Source organism: Hippocampus bargibanti, linkage group LG17 (assembly GCF_051943395.1).
Source record: "Hippocampus bargibanti isolate YZ-2025 linkage group LG17, ASM5194339v1, whole genome shotgun sequence".
Classification (NCBI taxonomy): domain Eukaryota; kingdom Metazoa; phylum Chordata; class Actinopteri; order Syngnathiformes; family Syngnathidae; genus Hippocampus; species Hippocampus bargibanti.
The window spans coordinates 6,005,793-6,028,393 of NC_142750.1; the positions used below are offsets into that span (position 1 = coordinate 6,005,793).

General features: G+C 45.2%; 1 protein-coding gene across 1 annotated transcript in view; it reads right to left on the reverse strand.

Moving 5' to 3' along the window:
- notch3 (notch receptor 3) overlaps positions 1-21,848 on the reverse strand; it is a 33,976-nt gene extending 12,128 nt beyond the window's left edge. Inside the window, exons 1-19 of the mRNA XM_089018174.1 lie at positions 21,537-21,848; positions 20,857-20,929; positions 13,158-13,300; positions 12,751-13,086; positions 10,784-10,906; positions 10,480-10,713; positions 9,491-9,646; positions 9,211-9,396; positions 7,785-7,898; positions 6,646-6,759; positions 4,933-5,166; positions 4,660-4,770; positions 3,644-3,836; positions 3,420-3,565; positions 2,181-2,414; positions 1,950-2,102; positions 1,645-1,873; positions 282-483; positions 35-191 (exon numbers count right to left, since the gene is read on the reverse strand). Of these exons, the coding sequence (XP_088874300.1) occupies positions 35-191; positions 282-483; positions 1,645-1,873; positions 1,950-2,102; positions 2,181-2,414; positions 3,420-3,565; positions 3,644-3,836; positions 4,660-4,770; positions 4,933-5,166; positions 6,646-6,759; positions 7,785-7,898; positions 9,211-9,396; positions 9,491-9,646; positions 10,480-10,713; positions 10,784-10,906; positions 12,751-13,086; positions 13,158-13,300; positions 20,857-20,929; positions 21,537-21,597 (3,199 nt within the window). The 5' untranslated portion in view covers positions 21,598-21,848. The remainder of the gene's footprint in view (positions 1-34; positions 192-281; positions 484-1,644; positions 1,874-1,949; positions 2,103-2,180; positions 2,415-3,419; positions 3,566-3,643; positions 3,837-4,659; positions 4,771-4,932; positions 5,167-6,645; positions 6,760-7,784; positions 7,899-9,210; positions 9,397-9,490; positions 9,647-10,479; positions 10,714-10,783; positions 10,907-12,750; positions 13,087-13,157; positions 13,301-20,856; positions 20,930-21,536) is intronic.
- Between the last annotated feature and the right edge of the window lie 753 nt (positions 21,849-22,601).

The following is a 22,601-nucleotide window of genomic DNA, read 5'->3' on the forward strand; positions in this document are numbered from 1 at the left end:
AACAAAATAAAAATAATAATAATGATGATGATACCTCTCTGGCGAGCTGCCGTCTCACAGGAAACTCTAGGAATGTCGCAATAACGTCCAGACCAGCCGTGAGTGCACTCACAGACAAAAGCAGAGTCCTTTTGCCGACAGCGTCCTCCATTTTGGCACGGAGAGGAGCGCCTGCACCAGTCAACTGGTGTCTAGACGCACAACAGGATATTAAAGCAAGTTAGCATGACGCTCCCACGCAAGAATTTGAACTTGAGCGGGATTTGACTTTTCCATCGCACCTGGCAGCGTGTGCCGGCGTAGCCTTTGGGGCAGGTGCAGCGGAAAGACTCCAGGGCATCTTGACAGAGACCCCCGTTGAGGCAAGGCTGCGAGTCACATTCGTTGACCTCGTACTGGCAGTGCGAGCCGGTGAAGCCTGAACGGCACATACAGGAGTATCCGTTGATCTTATCTGTGCATGTCCCTCCGTTGAAGCAGGAGCTGCATATGAGGAGATAACTCACGTTGGTCACATGTTACAGGCATTTTGTATTCGCAGTGTATCATTTAGAAAAATATATGTTTTTTTTTTTTTACTTCAGTGGGATGTAATTCAGTGATTATTTATTGACAAAAGCCGATATTATATGAAATACCGTATTTTCCGGTGTATAAGGTGCACCGGAGTTTAAGGGGCAGCCCCAATGAATGGTATATTTTCAAACTTATAAGGCACAGCTTCAATGAATGAAACATGTTTTCAAAATATAAAATATAAATATACAAAGGTTTTCCAAATATAAGGCATACCATATTATAAGGTGCTACAGTAGAGGCTGGATTACGCATTACTTCTTCTACAAGGGGGAAATGGAGTCGTAGCCACCGACATTACTTTACATATAAGGCGCACCTGCGTATAAAGCGCATCGTCATCTTTTGAAGAAAATCAAGGCTTTTGGGTGCACCTTATACATCGAAAAATACGATAAATGGAATAAAAAAAGCATCATACTTTCAACGTATTCCGTAATTCAATTCTTCTTTGAGTCACAATGGAGTCAGAATTTAGAAAAAGAAGTTTTTAACTCATCCACTCCCAGAAAATGTGTCCACTCCAGTGCCAGGGCTTTTGTCATTGTAACTCAAATTCCAGGACCCACAGAGTTTTAGGACTACATTCAATGCAGCATAAGAAACCCTAGACTCTCTTCTTTCATCAGAAAAAAGAGTTAATTCCTAAATTTTATGGGTGTGGAATTATATGAGCTTGAAATGAGGGCAGCTGTCAAGAATACAGTGCAATACATACATATTGGTTTATATAGCGATTTAACAACAGCTGAAGCTGGAACAAAGCGCTAACATGGAAAAAAAAACGGAAATGCTACCCCTTGTGGAAGGGAAAAACATTGCCAGATGTCTGACCAGTGCTTTATCGGCACTCAAGCAAGAAATCCCAAAACCTGAACGAATCCGGGAATGGCGCTCTATGTCATATTTTCAATTACCGAATAAATTCAGGAATGGCAGTGAATGAGTTCAAATGATTCGCCCATCATAGAGCTCCTCACGTCATTCTTTTCCATGTATCTTTTGAAAGCTCAACTTTTCTTTACTTCATCTCTTGCGGGATCTTATCAGCGTATGCAACCCACCCACCTTTCCGTGCAATCCGGTATGTTGGTTTCACAGTGGATGCCAGTGAAACCGGGCCTGCAGGTGCATGTGTACGAATTGACATAGTCGGTGCACGTGCCGCCGTTCTTGCAGGGCAAACTTTGACATTCGTTGATCTCCAGAGCGCAGCGAGGCCCGGTGAAGCCCGGCAGGCAGCTGCAATGGAAAGAGTTGACGCCATCCGTGCAGGTGCCTCCGCTTAGACACGGATCTGCGCAGGTCAAGGGGCAGTGAATGAGGGATTTTTGTTACACAAGGTACACGTCGACATTCTTGCCGCCACTCACTGGGGGAGCAGTCGTTGATGTCAGTGTCGCAAGTAGGCCCGGTAAAACCGGGCCTGCAGGAGCACACAAAGGAACCCAGTGTGTTGGAGCAGGTCCCGCGGTTCTTGCAAGGATTGGAGAGGCATTCGTTCACATCCCTGTTACACAGTTGCCCTGCGGACAGCGAAAACAAGTCACAATGAGCTCACGATCGAGACATGAGCTCTTCCACTCAGATCCTCCTGTGCCCACCTTGCCAACCGGGCTTGCAGTTGCACTGGTAGCCCAGGTAGTCCGGGGTGTGGGTGCAGACGGCCTGATTTGCGCAGGGGTTCGGGGAGCACGGGGTGAGCACTTCGGCGCACGTGGGTCCGTTGTAGGGAAGCTCGCACAGACAGGTAAAGCTGGCCACGCCGTCCACGCATGTGCCTTTGTTCAGGCAGGGACTGGACGCACACTCGTTGATGTTTACCTGGCAAAGGTTGCCTACCGAGCAAAGCATTCATTTCATTTATTAAGGCCAAAAATTGATCATGTTACAGCAGGGGTGTCAAAGTAATTTTTTCCGCAGGCCATATTGTAATTGCGGTTTCCTCTCGAGGGCTGTTATGAATTTGGGGAAACTATTAGAATGTTTCTTCCCCTCCACATATTACACACACACACACAACCAATTAATAAATAACTACCGTATTTTCGAGTGTATAAGTTGCACCGGAGTATAAGGCACACCCCCAATGAATGGTGTATTTTTGAAAATTTTCCACATATAAGATGCACCCGAGTATAAGGCGCACCTTCAATGAATGAAAACAGTTTTCCAAATATAATACAGTAAAGTCTCGTTATATCGATATTCAAGGGAGTCCGAAAAAATATCGATATAACCGGGACTATCGATATATCCGACCCTGTTTGCATGTAATTTTCTCTGTGCGTGCATAGAAATAGTATCGATATAACCGGGACTATCGATATATCCAATATCGATATAACGAGACTTTACTGTATATAAATATTTAAAACTTTTCCATATATATTCCTCACAGTCGTTACGAGACCTGTTGTGGCTCAATATGACTTCACATATTTTTTTCTACTTCTTTCTTTCCTTTCATCACTTTGCTGCTGTGAAATATAAATCTCCACTGCGAGACTAATAAAGTTAAATCTAATCAAATATAAGGCGCACCGGCATATAAGGCGCAGGGTCATCTTTTGAAGAAAATCAAGGCTTTTGGATGTGCCTTATGCACCGGAAAATACGGTAGTTTTCAAATCTGAAGTGAAGAATAATGACTGTTATTGTGGTTTACATGCGACAATTTGAAATTTTGGTTCTGACATCATGGAATTTCACAAGTTTGATTTGCCTTCGTGTGCCGAGTAAAATGATGTGGTGGGCTAGATTTGGCCCCCGGGCCTTGACTTTGACACCCGTGTTTTACAGGGTGCATGAAATTGTGTAAATTGTGTTCCATCAAGACCTACCCCGAAAGCCCTGACGACACTTGCAGGTGAAGCCATTAAGTTGGTCGATGCAGGTGGCGGCGTTCTGGCAGGGACTCGGCAAACAGTCGTTCCTGTCCAGGTCACAGTTCTTGCCCACCCAGCCTGGCTCGCAGTCACAGCGATAACTGCAAAGACAGAAAGAAACTTGACATTTTTTTGGGGCCCAAAAGAATTCAAAACAGACGCCATCTTTGCTAGCTTACCCGTTAATGTCATCCCTGCAGGCCCCGTGGACGCAGGGGCTGCTGCCGCACTCATCCACCTGCGAGTAGCAATATGGCGGCTTGAATCCCTCAGGGCACTGGCAGCGGAAGCCATTTTCCTCGTCCACGCATGTGCCTCCGTTGCGACAGGGGCTCGACGCACACTCGTCTATCTCCACGTTACACTTGGGACCTGACAAGATAGCGAGTGTCAAGAATGCTGTGCTAATGAAATTTAAATTTGAATATCAGGGATGTCAAAACTGTTTTTTGTTTACTGATGGTGTAAAAAACTGTGTGGTATTTTGTAGCATTTTAAATACTGTTATCCCTCACTACTTCGCGGTTCACTTATTGCCGTTTCAGCCCATCGCAGATTTTTTTTCAGGAAAAAAACGTTCAGAATAAAAGAAAATCCCGAATGACTTGATTGGTTCCCAGCGCTTATTCTTATATAACTCTTCTTTGCCGATTTTCATCTATCGCGTGTGGTCCTGGTCCCCATTAACCTGGAAAAACGATGGATTACTGTGTATTATTTCTAATTTTAACAATATTTTTTTTATGACAAAATTAAGCAGCGGGACTGTAAAACTCAAATATGTTATATACAGTAAGGTCTCGGTATATCGATATCAGTTATATCGATAGTACTGCTTATTACGATACTATTTCTATGAACTGAAGGAGAAAATTACATGCCCGCAGGATCGGATATATCGATAGTCCGGTTATATTGATATTTTTTCAGACTCCCGAGAATATCGATATAACGAGACTTTACTGTATTTGCAAATGAAAAATGTAGTTATGAATTCTCATTGACTTTTTTTTTAATTTATAACATTTAACGACAACATTTACACTTTTTCCTTATAATATTCTGACACGGGCCATTTCAAGTATAATTTTTAAAAAAACACCACAGATTTGTGTATGTCCGGTATTTATTTATTTATATCTTAATTTAAAAAAAAAACATATATTTGTGTATGATCAAATTCCAAATAACTTACCGGTGAAGCCAGGCTTGCATACGCAGTCGTAGCGGTTGATGCCATCTTTGCACATGCCATAGTCACACGGGTTACTGGCACAATCGTCAAAATTTATCTCACAATTGGTGCCTGTCGGGAGGGTCAGCAAAGTTTAAAATGCTTTTTTTTCCACCCACAAAGTGAAAGAAAGACAATGAACATCATCACCGAAAACAATAAAAGCGAATATAAATGTAGAAAAGTAAGCCACATCCCACCATTTTCAGCCTACATTAGCGACGAGTCTCATACCTGATGTCCCATGTTGGCACTGGCAGATGTATTTGTTGACCAGGTCCACGCACTTGCCTCCGTTCTGGCAAGGGTTGCTGTGGCACTCGTTGAGCTGGTTCTCGCAGCGGTAGCCCGTGTACCCTGCGTCGCAGTTGCACGTATAGCTGGCGATGCCGTCCACACAAGTGCCGTGGTGGCACGGGTCGGGCTGGCAGTTGTTGATGTTGCTCTCGCAGAGCGTCCCCTCATATCCTGATGACAGGAAAACAGATAGTCAATCATTTTGTGTTGGGGATTGATGGAATTGTTAACATTTATCCTGGAAAATTTAACAAACTGAATGTTTCCTGGTGACATTACGTTGTCAACAAGCAGAGGCCATTTCCAACACTTTAGATAGACCGATAATTCATAAAAATAGCACACAAGTGACATTTTATATTAACTCACTCACTGCCAGACGTGCAAAAATGTGTCCACTCCGTTGCCAAGGTTTTTGTCCTTGTCACTCGAATTGCAGGACCCACAGAATATTGAGTTTTAGGACTACATAAACATTCAATGCAGCGTAAGAAACCTGAGACACTCTTCTTTCATTAAAATAGTTAATTACTAAATTATATGTGTCTGGAGTTATATGATGTTGAAATGAGGGCAGCTGTTCAAAACACAATGCAATAGATACATATTGGTTTATATAGCGCTTTAACAACAGCTGAAGCTGCAACAAAGCGCTAACATGGAAAAAAGAGAAATTTTGCCCCCTTGTCAACGTTTTATCGGCACCCCAGCAGGGAAAACCAAAACCCGAACAAATTCAGGAATGGCGCCCCACGTCATATTTTCAATTCCTGAATAAATTCGTAAATGGCAGTGAATGAGTTAATTTGACCAAATTACACTGTTGTTTGCCGGCAACAAAAATGATTAATACTCCGAATTAAATTCTTCAATAAATAACACCCCCCGCATTTGGGGGAGTTTGAGGGAGTGGGAGGGTCTTTGCAGAAATTTGTTTCCGTGACAACGGGTTGTCTGTGTGTCAGACAAGTGTTGGTTTATTTGCTCTGTGTACGATGTGCTGCTGAGTTGGGCAAAGCAGCAAAGAAAAGTCCTAACCCAAGGCCCCCCAGGCCCGCTTTTGTTCTCTGTGGCGGAGAAAACAATGGCGGGCTGCAGCACGTCAAACAGAGCCACTTCACCCCACAGGAGAGGGTGGGTGGCAAATACAGGGAATACCAAGCAGCTGGCATTTGAAACAATGAAGCGGACTTTATCTGTGGGCAACAGCCAGATAAACGCAAAACAAGTAGTTAACAAACATCGCCTCACTTCCCAACAAGAGGATCTTGTTGAGCTGATGCATTATTTTAATTATTTTTTTTTTTTTTGGCGGGGGGGGGCTTCTTGGGTATGATACATGTGAAGGAATGAGGATTTTTCACCATAAGGTGATATGGGGGCTGTGGGCCTCCAACAGATGAACAAATGAACAGATGTCGGGGTGACAACCAAGGTTCTTTTCTTGGCAACTAATGTTGACCCTGTGATCTTGAACGGGGCGGTGGGCTTCGGGGAGGGGGTGGGGGGATTAGTGGCCTCAAGTCAGCTTGGGGACAGATAGAAGACCCCCCCCCCCCCCCACCAAAAAAATAAAAATACAAAATACAAAGCCACAACAACTGGTCACGGCTTGTCGTTGAAATGCGTCCAGGCAATCCACCAACTTACCTTCGGCACATCGGCACTCAAAGCCGTTAGGGCGGTCATAGCACTTGGCGCCGTTCTGGCAGGGGGTGCTGGCGCACTCGTCGATATCGATCTGACACATGGTGCCGGTGAAGCCTGGGACAGTTAAACACAGAGGCGACAGGTCAGAGAGCGGATCGAGGGCCGTTTTGTCCCTTTTTAATTGTGAGGGTGCGATGAGGGGGGTCAAAGGTCCCTCGCATGGTCGGAAATCTCTGGCTCAGACTGGTGAAGGATGCTGATGGAAAAAAATCCCATGACCTTGATGGCTTTTCAAGGTCATGCAAAGGAGCTAAGAGGTGTTGTGTCTCCAGACGGGTCACAAACGGGAAAACTGATGATCACGGTAGGACTCTGTTGCTTTGAAAGCTTTAAAAACTATGGCCTTGAAATTGGTGGGCAAAGTGCCCAGATTGGAGGCTCGAGTGGGGCGGCGTTTTTTTTTTGATTGCTTGCATGCTGCTCTGTTGATTAACAATGTGAGGATGGGCTGTGTGTCGCTGCCGATGGGGGGGGGGGGAGGGTGTTAGTGGAGGAGACAGTGTGATTGTTTTCTCTTTCGACCCCCCTCCCCGCCTCGACCTCCTCCTTTTTCCTACATCAGCTCCACTGACTCAATAGCGAGATGGAGAGGTGGCGGAGGCGGGCGGAGGGGACGTCTGTCCCAGATGTAAATTGCGGATCTGGAAAAGAATCTCATTAGCAGGACTGATGTACCCCCCCACCCCCAACAGCAACCATCAGATTGAAGGACACTGCACTTGCTTCTACATTCTGAATGGGAGAGGGGGGCCACGGGGTCACAATAGTATCTTTGTTTTGCCAAAAGGATTTTTCTTACTTTCTAAGATTTTTTTTTAAACAGACACGTTCCAATCATGTACATGCAAATCATGTGCACACAAATGAATATATTTCCTTTCAATAGTATTTAACATTCATAAAATATTTCTATGTGTATTTTAGTCTTTCGTTGACAAGCTAAGTGTTGACCAAACTGGGTCTTGTATTTTTTTTATATTAAAAACAGCCAATAAGTGAGGACACACCAATAAAATCACCCCCACTTTGCCCCCCCCCCCCCCCCACTATGTCTATTTGATGACAACCAATCATCTTACCAGGTTGGCAGGTGCACGTAAAGCCATTGACCATGTCCCGACAGATGCCATCGTTCACACACGGGTTGCTCTCGCAGTCATCAACGTCGGTCTCGCAGTAAGTCCCCGTGTAGCCTGCAAGACAAGTTCACGTGTGTGAGCATACATTTTTTTAAGCAAACATCACCAACTTGTTTTTAAAACTGCTTACTACTTTTTGGGTATTGGTAAAGTTTGATACACAGTTTTGAAATACAGTAGTCTCGTTATATCGATATTCTCGGGAGCCGGAAAAAATATCGATATAACCGGATTATCGATATATCCCATCCTGCGGCATGTAAATGTTCTCCTTGCGTTCATAGAAATAGTATCGTAATAAGCAGTACTATCGATATAACCGATATCGATATAACCAGACTTTACTGTAATGGCGAATGTACTTTAAATGAAGCTTTCTTTTAATTTTTCCAGTTTCATGACTCCAACAGGAATAAAATCATAACTATCCCATGACTGGTGAAATATTTTTAGAACAGACCCATGGTCTGTGTGACCTAAACAGAGGCCCACTTGGTTGACCCCCTCTGCTTTGTCTATCACTTTTTGTTTGCGTGTATTTATGGATGGTCTCCATTTTCCGCCATGGAAAAACGATTCCATGTGAAAATCCTTTTTTTTTACTCCCACATGGGTACCATAGCTGCCCGCAGGATTCGCTGTCCTGAAATTCTCACGCGCGACTGTCCGTTGAGCATCGCCACACCCCGGGGTCAGTGTCTCATTTGCCAAATGTACATTATCCGTTTGCTGTTAGCAACCCGACAAAGGGCTCCCTCCATTGAGGTGAAGCCGACTGTGGAAGCCTGCGGAGCGGCTAGCGTGGAAATCCGAATTAATCAGCGGCTCCACCTGAGCTTTGCCAGGCCGCCTGATGATGAGGAGGGTGAGGAGGAAGGGCCTGTCTCTGGAAAGCAAAAAATAAATAAAAATGTGAGGGTATGAGGGGCGTAAAGGGGGGGGGGTCTGGGAAAAGGCCTTCTTTCCCTCTCTGTGTGTATGAGGGTGCAAAGTGGAGCACAGAGGGGCCCTATTGTTCCGCTCCATTCCCACCACTCTACAACTCATTACCATTCAGGGCGCAGCGCTCCCCCTAACTGCTCGGCCTCTCTCACATCCAGTCCTATAGAGCCCACTCCCAGCTCTAATTTGTATAGTCCCCAAAACCCCGGGATGCATGTCGGACTGTGCGTGAGAGTTTCACTCTGGTTTTGTCACCCAGAGTCCAAACCCTCACTTTGTCTGCACTAATACCCTCTTCTGTCTGGTTGTACAGTGCGCTGAGAGCAGGCAAGTGCCTCCCTTGCCCCGGGGGACAGCAATGGCAATCTATTACATAATAGCCCAATCTGGCATTCGCTATGGCAATGGAACAAATCATTGATACCTGGCATGCAGATGCAAGTGAACTCTCCGATGCGGTCGAGGCAAGTGGCGTCATTCTGACAAGGCATGGACAAGCATTCGTTGATGTCGATCTCGCAACGCGGGCCGGCGTATCCTCGGCCGCATTGACATTGGAACGAGCCCTCGGTGTTGACGCATTTGCCGAAGTGCTCGCATGGGTTTGCACCTGCGAAGGTTAAATGGCAATTTCATGCAACAGGAGAGACGGCGTGGGACAATAAGCAACAGTTCATTGACAACAAAACAACTCGCCGGCATACCAATGGAGCATTCGTCCATGTCTTGGTTACAAGCTCCTCCCACAAAGCCGGCAGGGCAGGTGCAAATGGCTCGACCGTTGAGGGGATTGGTGTCGCACACGGCTCCTTCATTGCAGGGGTTGCTTACACAAGCGTCCTCAAGGTGGCACAGTAAACCTAGATGAAATAATGCCCAATGAAATATACACAATGACAAATTCTCGTTGTTTGATGTTGAGTTTGACAATAAACTTCAACTGCAATAAATAACTTAAAGACGATTTTTTTGTGGGAAGAAGCATTCACTATCTGACAAATTGCTGATTATTGTAAAATGAGCATAGCTTACCATCAAAAGTTAATAAAAAAAATGAATAATTAATTGATTAATATTAAGTCATTCACTGCCATTCACAAATTTATTCGGGAATTGAAAATATGACGTAGAGCGCCATTCCCAATTTTTTGGGGGTTTTGTTTTTTCATGCTTGGGTGCCGATAAAGCATTGGCCATGGCATCTGGAAATGTTTTTTTTTCTTTTCCACAAGGGGGCAGCATTTCACTTTTTTCCACGTTAGCACTTTGTTCCAGCTTCAGCTGTTGTTAAAGTGCTATACTGTATAAACCAATATGTATGTATTGAATTGTATTTTGGACAGCCGCACTAATTTCAAGCTCATATAACTCCAGAACCATATAATTTAGGAATGAACTCTTTTTTTTCTGATGAAAGAAGAGAGTCTCAGGTTTCTTTTGCTGCATTGAATGTTTATGTAGTCCCAAAACAGTGACAATGACAAAAACACTGGCAGTGGAGTGGACACATTAGTGCACATGTATGGCACCGAATGAGTTAATTAATTAAAGAAACACTAATTAATTATTTAAATAAATAATTCAAGGGCCAATTGGCACATATCTCAATATACGTTTTATCCCATCTGAAAAATTACAGGGCCTATATGCCCAAAGGTTTACATTCGGGTCACCCTATGATGCATTTGCTTACCCGTCTTTCCGACCGGGCACTCGCAAAAGAATGAAGCGACTCGGTCATGGCAGGTGGCTCCGTTGAAACAAACGGCGATGGCGCAGTCGTCGATATTCTCGCTACAGTCATCGCCTGTCCAACCGTTGACGCAGACGCACGTGTGGCCCCCGATGATGTTGAAGCACGTTCCCCCGTTGTGGCAGGCGTTTGGTTGCATGAGACACTCGTTCACGTCCTCAGCGCAGTACTGGCCTGTTGTGGCGAGGTGATTGCGTGTCATTAGGTGACATGTCCAGCTTTCTTGAAATCCAATGTTTTGTACCTGTCCATTCGGGTGGACATTGGCAATTGTAGGTGTTGACTCCATCCACGCATATGCCACCATTCATACATTTGTGGCCCGGGCAGTCATCCACGTTATTCTCACAGTTGTGTCCCTCGAAGCCTGAAAAGGAGAGAAAAGGGTTATGTCAAGCCAACACAGAAAATCGCCACCCCCGTTTGTAACATCATCACTTGAACTAATCGCCGCAAGTCACATTTCCCACACTACGGGCGGCACGAGGCAGTTAAAAGGTTGAGAGGGGTGTCCGACTGTTTACATCCACTCATGACAGTTCCCACACGACGCCGGCAACAGCCTATGACGGCCTGCGCTCCCCACTGCCTTTGCTTGTTTTATAATCTTGCGGGTTTCAATGACTTCCTTTCTGGCAAGAGACATTTCCTGTCAGCTCCCGAGTGGCAAGCCATGAGGTCCATAAAGTAAATTCCTTCAGTTGTGGACATAGTGGTGGTGGAGGAGCGTGGGCGGACGGCCTCCTTCGACTTCTCACCGCCTCCGCCCCGTTTCTCATCGGGGGCTATAAATAGCAGGCGGGAAGCCGACCTGTGATGTAGAAGTCAATCCCGGCAGGGATGCTCGGAATGACGTCATCAGTCCTGGGAAAAAAAATCTTCCGTCTTGGGAAAACAGTGGGCCTCCATTCCGTGATAGTGATAGCTTGCATGTGTGCAACGTCGAGGCTTTCCCACGTGGGACAGCTCCAGTGGGCCTGCTGAAAATTGGGTTTGCCTTTGTGTAGGCGGGATAGCAACCATGGGCTCAGCTACATCAGGTGACACCATACCAGCGTAAACACACATGCACGGTTCCCACCCATTTGTTACACTTAAGAAAATATACGGATCCAAGTAAGATTAAAACGTGTAGGTACATCTCAATTGAACTCATTCACTGCCATTCACAAATTTATTCGGGAATGGAAAATGTGACACAGAGAGATTCCTGAATTAGTTTGGATTTTGTTCTTTTGTTTCATGCTTGGGTGCCTATAAAGCACTGGTCAGACCTCTGGAAATATGTTTTCTCTTCCACGAGAGGGAAGCATTTCCCATTTTTCCATGTTAGCGCTTTGTTCCAGCTTCAGCTGTAGAAACCAAAATGTATGTATTGCATTGCATTTTGGACAGCTGCTTTCATTCAACCTCATATAACTCCAGACCCATATAATTTAGGAATTAACTCTTGAAAGAGGAGAGTCTAAGGTTTCTAACACTGTATTAAATGTTTATGTAGTCCTAAAACTCAATATTCTGTGGGTCCTGGAATTCAAGTGACAATGACAAAAACCTAAAGCACTGGAGTGGACACATTTTTGCACATTTGGCAGTGAATGAGTTAAAAAAAAATAAAAACAATAAATGAAAAGAATTTAGAAAACTTAAGGGGCAACCCGGTGGTTAGCGCGTCAACAAGGCAGTTTAATTTGCATGTTTTCACCAGGACTGTGCGGGTTTTCTCCAGGTACTCCGGTTTCCTTCCACATTCCAAAAATACACATGGCAGGCTGATTGAAGACTCAAAATTTTTCCTCGTGCGCGTTTGAGCGCAGGTGGTTGTTTGTCTCTGTGTGCCCTGCGATTGACTGGCATCCAGTTCAGGATGTCCCCAGCCTCCTGCTGAGATAAGCTCTAGCACCCGTCGCGACCCTTGTGAGGATAAGCGACTCGGACAATGCATGGATGAAAAAAATCATAAAATGAAAAGATGAGAGGGCAATTCCTCCTTACTTTTTATACCCCCAAATTATTTCTGAATGTTTTTCATGGAGAATTATAATTTTTGGGGCTTGGGGAATTTTGGGGTTTCATGCACTGCTAACTGAAAGGTATTCTTAATCGTCACGCTGCACTAATTTTTTGGGGATAATTTTAAAAGAGAAATCATGAAATAAAGATCTTGAGATGTATCTGCATACCATACCAACGTGTCGATTTTTACCCTACCTGGCAGGCATGCACATTCATAGGAATGATCGCTGGTCTGGCGACAGGTCCCTCCGTTGAGGCACTGCGAAGGGGCGCATGGCTGGGTGGACACCTCACACGTACGCCCACTGTACCCGGGCGGGCACTGGCAGCGGAATGATCCGTGGGTGTTGATACAAAGCCCAGCGTTAAGGCAAGCGCCGGGTTTGCGGCACTCGTCCACGTCACTGCGGCAATTTTTTCCCTGGAAGCCAGGCGGGCAGGAGCAGTTGTAGTGATTGTTCCAGTTGGCACAGCGGCCGCCATTGGCACAAGGACTCGTGGCGCAGGCGTCGATGAGCGAGCAATCATGGCCTGAAAATTGAAGATGTGGTCATTCGGGTTCGAGTTGATCTTTCTGAATTGTCAAATGTAACGTGGCATACCTCTGAATCCCCTCTGGCACACGCAGTTGTACTGCGGGATACCGTTGACCACTTGGCTCTTACAAGCGGCCCCGTTAAGACATGGCGATCGGTGGCAGGGATCATGATGCTGACAGAGCGGACCGATGAATCCTGGACGGCATCTGGACAAAAGGATTCACACTTCAGAGTGACATCGTTGAGCAAATCGTCAAAACAAACAACGAAGCAAAACTTCAAATGCAGCCGGTTCGCGAAGCTTCAAATCCAGCCGGTACCCATTTGCTTCATTAATATACCACATCTGGGATTTCAGAACCCATGACACCTCCTTCCTGAGTCACATTGTGGTGTGAGGTTGGCGTCTACGCCCTGGAATTATTTCCTATTAGCGGACGGTTCCTTCAAAAGTACAATGTGGTTTTAGGGAATGAGTGATGAACTCACAAACGGAGCCAGGCCATATCCTGAAGGTCGGGATTTACCAAACGCCACAATTTGCGTCCTCTCCAGCTGGAGAGACCCCTTTTTTTCCAGCGTCAGCTAACATTCCGCCACCGTTACGGCTTTTTCCGCAAGTCGGCTCGAAAGAATATATGAACACACCCAAGCGTTGGTTGACAGGAAGCCAAAAATGATTCCACCCCAGTGCCGACATGTGAAAAACTCGGCATGTGTTGAGCAAAAAGGAAAAAGCAGCTGTGACATTTGGAGGAGACAAGACTGTCCACATCCAAGAGACACTTGTTTGCTTTTGCCTTTAACCTAAACATCTCAACATAGAAACAAGAGTATATGATTGCTCTCTATGGGCCGTTGAAAGTTCAGACTAGGTTTGTGCTAACCGGGGAGGTTCGTTTGAGTTAGACACCCGACACCGAGAGGGGAACCTCCGGCTCGGGACAAGCGCCTTCTTCAAACAGGCCGTTTGATGCTGATGACAGAGCAGTGACGGGCTGGATTTTTGGTTCACCCCCGAGCCTGTGGATTGTCTTTCACGAGAGAAGAACCCCAGGGCATAAGCAACAATGGATTTCCCTCTGTTCTCTTTTGTCCAGGCGTCATTTCACTCAATTTACTGCGCGCTCCTTTACAAAACAAACTTTTTTTTTGTTTGCGGTGCTTGTTGGAAGTAGGCTAGCCTTTCTAGAGTGTGACTATTTTGATCTGGTTTGGTTTGAGTGGCATTGCGGTGTAAGAAAGACAATAGCATAAAGCGAAGCTATAGGTTCCGGCACAAGAAATGAGAGGAAAGTGCAGTCCAATGGCAGAGACCAATATAGCGGATGGCAAATCGAGATTGATAGCAAATCAAGATTGATGGCCGGACAATTACAGGTTGTTGTAATTGAGGTTCTGAGTCGAAGGGGACCGCTTGAAAGTCATCGATGTGAACCACTATACTCTCAACGTTGAAATTTTAAAAATGACGCACCAAGACAACCAACGTTGTCCAATTTCATCGGGGTGCGAGAGTATTGATATCAGTGTCGGTGGAGCCAATGACCCAGGTACTCGTGGAGTCTGCGGATATCTGACACCGATACTAAAGATGAACAAAATCTGACATAGAATAAGTCCTCCATGGCAGAGTTTGCTAGTACACTACTGCCGTTGAACACATCAATAAATCATCAACCGCATCAGAAAATATTTTTTTCATCATTGTATTAGATTCAGCCAAAGCGCAAGTGTGATTGGTCCTCAGTTTTGTTGAGTAATCGTTGAGTGAATACTGGTATTGATCGAAAAAAAGCTGTATCAAACATTCCAACAATTTACAGTTGAAAACCAGTGCACAGGCTGTGAGATTGGAATCTGGAGTTGGCTGGCTACTACTACCCCCTACCCTTAACAAAAACGCCAGCTTGTCCCCTCCCCCCTCACTGCTGAGAGGTTAAAAGTCAGAGGTCCCCCGTCTGATTGTGATGATAATGCACCTCAGGCTACAGGGCGATGGGTGGGGCTAGGCTATAGGGGGAGAATGTCTCCGGACGCTGCAACTGGTGGACGAAGAAGTGGGTGAGTGTGCGTTGGGTGGATGGGGGGGGGGGGGGTCTTGTCCAGAGGGAATGCCATGTCATATTTCCTGTAATCCCTTGTCTGCTTCTCTGAAAACACAACACTCGCTCCGAAACGCAGGATTGCCGTCGTCTTGGTAACGGTACAGACGAAAGAGCAAGCCTGACACTCAACCAATCACCCGCCACCCACCCCTCAGCACCCATGGTTATTTGTCATGGTTTGGCTGGGTTTATTTAGAGGCAAATTAACTATGTCTGGAATCTCGGGGATCAGGACAAAAAAAAATGTGGCATATAGAAGGCGACTGGGGGTGAGGGCCTGTTACCAGAAGCGAAGATAACCCAAATGTACAACACAGAAGGTTGAATCCCGTTTTGTTTGTCTTTTTTTCAGTTTGCCCGTCGAAACACACATTTTTTCATCTAGGTTTGACTCATGGTCGGCGTGCCTCTCCCGTAAGACACAAACTCTACTGATAATGTCATGTGACACCTAAACAACCCCTTATCAGACTCCAAGGATTCCACAACTTCTGGGAAGGTCGGCAAGCGTGCTTCGGCTTCCACTTTGGCTTTTGTAGACGCCTACCAACGGCAGGTGCCGGCTACTGTTACGCACCAGACCCTCGGGTGTTGACTTCTGACCTTTGAGGAAGAGTACGCCAGATGACGAGGACGAAGAAGCTTTTGAGTGGCGTGGTGCACGGACGGTCGGGGTGGCTAATTTCCACTGTGTGAAAACATGAGGGATTTTGCCAGCTGCAGTTCCCCGGCACCGTGCATCTGTCCACATCTGTCGTTGCACCCACTAAGTCTCTGGTATTCTCTGAGACAAAATAACAACTGCTTTGTTCACGGGACGGACACACACATACACACACTCACACAGAAAAAAACACTTCACAGGACTCAAGAGACACAGGGCCTGAAAGAACTACATGCATTAACTGTTCTTTTTCGGCAATCTGTTCACGCAAAGGCACCACTGCAATGCATCATGCAAACAACGGCATGCCTGAAGACAAAAGAGGAGAAAAACTTACGCTAAGCGCAGTAGCATGAACCCGCAAAGGACGACATCCAAATGGGGAATTGCAAGGGGAAAGAAGAAGAAAGCATTTTAACAAAGGAAGAAGAGAGAAGTTTCATTTGGAATATCTCTGCGGCGATGGATGTTTGATTTATGGGGGCAGGCACTATCACTGTTGGAACCCAATGCCGGGTTTCCTGCTCTCTGGTTCATTGAAGCAGGGGTAACCTGAGCCCCGCTCTCCTATACAATAGCAGATACGCCGCCATCGGGTCAGAGGGCGACTCACCTGTGAACAAAGACCTTACTTTGCAGTCAAGCACCACAAAACATGGATGAAAGCGGCTGGCCATCTCTGAGGTCATTTCCTGGAGAAAAGAAAGCCGTTGGCATCTTCTCACTTTTGAGATTGAGTCGAAACTCAACTCTGAATTATTCTTTGGTGCAAGTGGGAGCTACATTTATTCTCCCATGAAAGACCATCGTGACACGACATTGCCAACTTTAGCTTATCCACATATCCCCCTCCTTCCAGCAGCCCTTTCTCAGCAAACAGCTACATTGGAGCAAGGGGGATGGTAGGGAGTATTTTGCGGACCCCAAATAAAAGCGCTAAAGTAGTCAGAAGTCCTTTGTATAATCAGGTTGGAAGGAGGAGGGAGGCAAGGGTGGTAGGAGGTGGGGGGTGGGGGAGAGCAGTGAACCAAGCAGCTAGTCTTTCAGGTCTGGGCTTCCATGGACCAACAGGCCTAGGTCGTCTCCTGGCAACAGTATCCCATGGAGAGAGGGACGTGCAGAAAAGGGGGCGCTGGGAACGAAGGCTTTTGTCAGGACGGTTTGAGCACTTGGGAGGAACGGCCGCTGTATGTGCAGGAAGCTCGCGATACACGACCGCTCGGTTTTTGAAAGTGGCCTATCGCAGTTTGTTTCAACAAATTTTGACGCGGGACGCACAACCTATTGAGATTTTCGACATGGGAACACGAGCCGGCAAATATCAGTTGTTTGAATTTTGACTCCGCGGATGACATTCAATTACAATCGATTGCAGCAACACTCGGTGGAGTTCGCCCCAAGCATTGAGAGCTTTTTGGAGGCAGTCAGTTCGCTGACATTTTTAAAATAGCGGCAATAACCACATGACATGCATCCCAAGGCCAAGGTCTTTCCAAATATTCTGCATCAGACACAACCACAGCTCTCCCCACTAACCACCAAAGCGAAACCAGATTTCTACAACAACAAAAAACTTTGAAATTCAGATCAGAACTTTTCCCCCTTTCACCACAAAAGACAAGGCCTTGTCCAGAATTCCTTGGACCTTTCAACACAACACAAAGAAAGGAGATCATTTCCACTTCAGAAGGCCTACATCACTGTTTAACTACAACTGAGTGTACGACAAGTGGAGAAGGATTTGATCCTTGAACACAGTCTAGACACATCCATATCCTGATACCAGTGACAAGATACAAGACCCAGGGATAAACTTTACCTCGGAAAACAAAAATCAAGCTAGAAATCAGATATTGTAATTGATTCTGTCACACGGAGTGAACCTGATGGTAAGCCGCTGTGATTAGACAGGATGCGTGGAGCACAAAGGTCAGAAGGCAGAACTTCCTGGCCAGCCGGGCCTGGGAACCACAACTCCCTGTTTGCAATTATATACAAATATCATCCTCCCTCTAAGAGATGAAGACAAAATGGTCAGTTAGATCCTTTTAAAATCGTTTAGCTAAAGCGTTGGTCAATCCATTGTGGCGTGACTCGCAGCTAATTGTCAAGTCAAACATTCCAACGATCAGAATCCTCAATGAGACCGTCGATGGCATTCCTGAATCGGCTTCCAGGGTGAATGGACAATACCCTGTAACTTCCAGAAAGACAGGAGCAATCTTAGCCAGCATTCCTTTTCTAATCCGCCATAAAGATGCCCAAAGAAAACACTGCCTCGCTAGCTAGTTGTTGCAGTGGACAAAGACATAGTCACCCCTCCTTGTGTCCAGCTAGCCAGATAGTGGAAAATGTGACCTAGCATAGCTGCGTAGTGCAGCGGAAGAGCTGGTCAGGTCACTGCAACAAAATCAAAATACTCTCATTTAATGCAAACAAACCAGCTCATTATTTAAAAAGCTATTAACATGTTACGAGACAGGAGCATCCAAGGCACCATGATGTTTGCGCTCGATCAAAGTACACGTGTTCTTTCATCATGCCTTAAAGGCCTGGGAGTAGTTTAAGGGTCACGACACAACACTTACAATTTATGTGCTAACTCGGCAACGGAGGCCAAAGGCAACACGTTCGGAAATGAAACGCGCCACCCGCTAGCGCTTCTACATGGGGGCGGGCCGCAACCGGCTTGACAAGTGTTTTTCTGTCTGGATAATTTTATACACATCTCATATAGAACTGTGATTGATGTTGGAAAATAATAAAGTCAATAAATAAAGCTGCCACATGAACTTGAGTGCTTGCTAGCTCTTTATCCAAGGGGCAAGAGCTGTATTTTTTCACAGCGTCTCAAAGCCGATATGAGTGAGGTCTATGAAACTCTACCTGGTGGCTCAACAACCACTGAGGGGATTGTTGAGTTCCCAGCATATATCAAAGCTGTCCAACAAAGGTTAATGTCAACATGTGGCGACTGAGTGAGTATTCGTCGTCACTCTGAAAGAATAACAAGCGCTAGCAAGCTAGCGGGCAAGTTCGCTACTCTGCAAGCTTGTCCTCCACAGCATGGGGGCCGGCATGCTACACAATACCAGCACCTGGCCCTGTGCTGTCTCATTGTTGAGATCTGACTTCGCCGGATTACCATCACAACATCCACCAGCTGTCCTGTACGCTGCACATCCCGCCCCTCCTTCCAGCCGAACCCCTCAACACTTCTTCACCCCTCCCTAAAAGTCCATCTCCTCCAGCTGGATCATCTCCGAGCAACACTCACTCAATCGGCTCAATTATCTCTCCTGCGCTCATATCGTTGCCGCCACCAAAGCTGGGCTGCGTGTGACTGAAAATATTTGCTTTCACTATCACATATTTGCTTTTCCGTTTTCATTGGAGAATTTTTGCGCCATAACACAACTTCAATGAGCTCCGATGTGAAATTCAATGTGAAACAGCATGCTAATGCTAATCATAACATCAGTTCTCTGTCTGTGTGGTGTTGTAATGATAAAAAGACAGATTGAAAATTCAAAATGGTCTTGATGTTGAAATTTGTGATACTATTTTCACGTCCAACAATTTAAATACATAGTTTGAATACATTTGTTTTGTCGTTAAAAAGGAGTTAGAAAGAATTGGACTCTGACCTTGCTTCCTTTCGTGACTCACCTGTTCAGGAAGTCGGAACACTCATAAACTTCTTTTGATGCGCCGCCGCTAAACTGATAGGGCGTGACATCATGGACTCATGGGACATTAGATACACCGCTATCTTGGAGAGTAACAAAGACAGCTGCCATATATGTACCGCTATAGTATCTATGGCGCTTGGGATAAAACAAAAGATCTCAAGTTTGGAACTACTTTTGGACTAAAAGGGTCTTGAATGTACAAATCAAGACTAGCAGAAATCACATTTATAGGTAGACATCCAAATTAAAACCAGTTTCTGCGGCTTTTTCTTTCCTGCGTCCATTTTGTACACCCTGGATTAGGTATCTAGAAGAAGAAAGGATCTTTTCTACTCATGTACATCTTTGTTCTTTTCTCTTGGTTGAGGGGGTGGTGAGTGACCTCAGTATCCAACTGGTCCAACAACTCTCTGTTTCACTACTGTTCAAGTTTGATAATTCATGTCAGAGACACTTTTTTAAATCATTCTATTTTGTTCTCATTAAACCAACATTGGGGAAAAAAACGTCTTAGTTCATTCATAGTTTTTTTCTGGCTACGTGAAATTACACATTGACCAATTTAATGGCACTCAGGCCACATCCCAAAAGCAAATTACTGATAAAACATGGCTGGCGGTTGCTGCCAATGTGGCTCGGCAATGCGGTCAAGTGACACTTTGGTGAGTCCAGTTTTGGTGACTGAGGTAAAAAATGAGGATTATTCTTAACTATTGCTCATGTGTCGCCTGACTTCTCGTTCCACGAAAATGTTGGCCTTTCGGAGCGAAGCAGGTGGCGGAGACAGTTTCTTTTTGGACCTTTATCTTCTCAGTATGACACTTAAACATATTTCCCCACTTGAAAAAAAACAACAAAAGAGGCTTGAAAGAGGACTAGTGACCCCCAGGCAAGACCCTTTAGGCTACTTTACTTTACTATTGTCGCAGCTTTTCCCCACACAAACCTTTTTTTCTGTCCCACCCCCCTTTTCCTTCATCGATTTGAAAAACAAAAGTCTTATCCATGTCAAAAGACGCCCCAAAGCAAGCGGTAAATCAGGACACTTCAATTAAACTAAGCTTTTAAAATGGGACACAAATAAAACCAAAGTTTCTGTGGAGACGTTTAACAGGTGCAGAAGAGGCGTGCGGGGGCTTGCTGATGCTCATGCTTTACAACATGTAGCGCTACTTTTATGGGATGTTGACTTAAAAGTCGAACTTATCTGAGTGATAATGGGATGTCTTCTGAAAAAAAATGACACCAGTGCCCAAAAAGTGCATTTAATGACCCAAAATCGAATGAATTGCACTTACATGCATCGGGAGGGCGACTCTATGCATGTCCCTCCGTTTTCACACGGCCTGGATTTATCTGTGCATCGGAAACCTGTGGGAGATGTGATAAATGACTTATGTGAAACCCATGTAGCAAATCTCCAAATAATGAGACAAGACTGCAACAAGGGAGGTGAACTGGTGTGACCCCCACCGCGCTTCTTATCTGAGTTTAGCCACGCAGCTTGTGGTTTCTATCCCAATTTTCAAATATTTCTAATACGAACATGTTTATTTTTTAAGACATATTGGGAAAGGAGTGTGTGTGCGTGTGTAGTCGTTTAATGTATCCCTCAAACTCATTTCAACTTATAATATACAATATATATATACAATATATCTTCCTTGGTGCATCTACATTTTTAAAATATTGCCGAGTTAGCTTAATAGTACTAAACGTGTATTGTATACACGTTTAGCGTAGTTTAGTACGTTTAGTGTATTGTGTAAACGTTTAGCATTAAATAAAAAAAAACTTAATTTACATTCAAACAAGTGGTCGTACTTCACAACGCTGCATTCACAGAATTACGACACACTATATTGTTTAAAACGGAAATAAATTCAACGTGAGGACTTCAAAATTTACCATAATGTCTAAAAAAACGCAGGTGACCACATCTCGACATGTCCGGGCAAATGTGCAAAGCGTTATTTACCTTGAGAAAGATGCGTTAGCAATAAACAAGACAAAATAATCCACGGAATATTCCCTTCCATTTCGCAGGAAAAAAATACTTTCCGGCACTTTGTGTCGTTCTTTCAGTACAAATACATCCTTGGGGTATCAAATTGGCGTGAGAAAGAAGGATCCGAAGTGTGGTGACCACGATGCTTCCTTTGTCATAAAGTCGACCGGGAAGGAAGCCTCCGTTAAGTCCCGCAAGAAAGAGGTGGGATTGGTGCTAAAAATGAAAAAAAGTCCTCCGCAGCTCAACCACCGCCGCGGATCCTTCACGACTGAGATTCTTTGAAAAACTTTTGGCTGCTCGGATAATAGCTGAAGCAGCACACTCAACACACTCCGCCTTTTCGCTCGCTCTCTCTTTCTGACTTTCTCCCTCTTTCGGACTCTCTCTCTCTCTCTCTCTCTCTCTCTCTCTCTCTCTCTCTCTCTCTCTCTCTCTCTCTCTCTCTCTCTCTCTCTCTCTCTCTCTCTCTCTCTCTCTCTCTCTCTCTCTCTCTCTCTCTCTCTCTCTCTCTCTCTCTCTTTCTCTGCCATGTCTCTCTCTGTCATTTCTCTCTCTCATTTTGTCTCCCTCCTTTTGTCTCTGTCTCTTTCTTTGTCTCTCGGACTCTCTCTCTCATTCTTTCTCTCTCTCTTTTCTCTCTGACTCTCTCGTTTCTGTTGGATGTTTCTCTCTGTTACTGGCTCTCTTTCTCTATCCCCTCCGTCTCTGTTTCTCTGTCTCCCTGTCTCTCTCTCTATCTCTGTCTGTCTCTGTCTCTTTCTCTGTCTCTGTCTGTCCCTCTCTCTTTTTCTCTGTCTGTCTCAGTCTCTCTCTCTCTGTCCCTGTCTTTCTCTGTCTCTCTCTCCATTTCTCTCTCTGATTCTATCTGTCCATCTCTCTTTTTCTCTGTCTGTCTATCTGTGTCAGTCTCTCTCTCTCTCTGTCCCTGTCATTCTCTCTCTGTCTCTGTTTCTGTCTCGCTCTGTCTCTCTCCATTTCTCTCTCTGATTCTGTCTGTCTGTCTGCCGCTCTCTCTTTCTCTCTCTTTTTTTC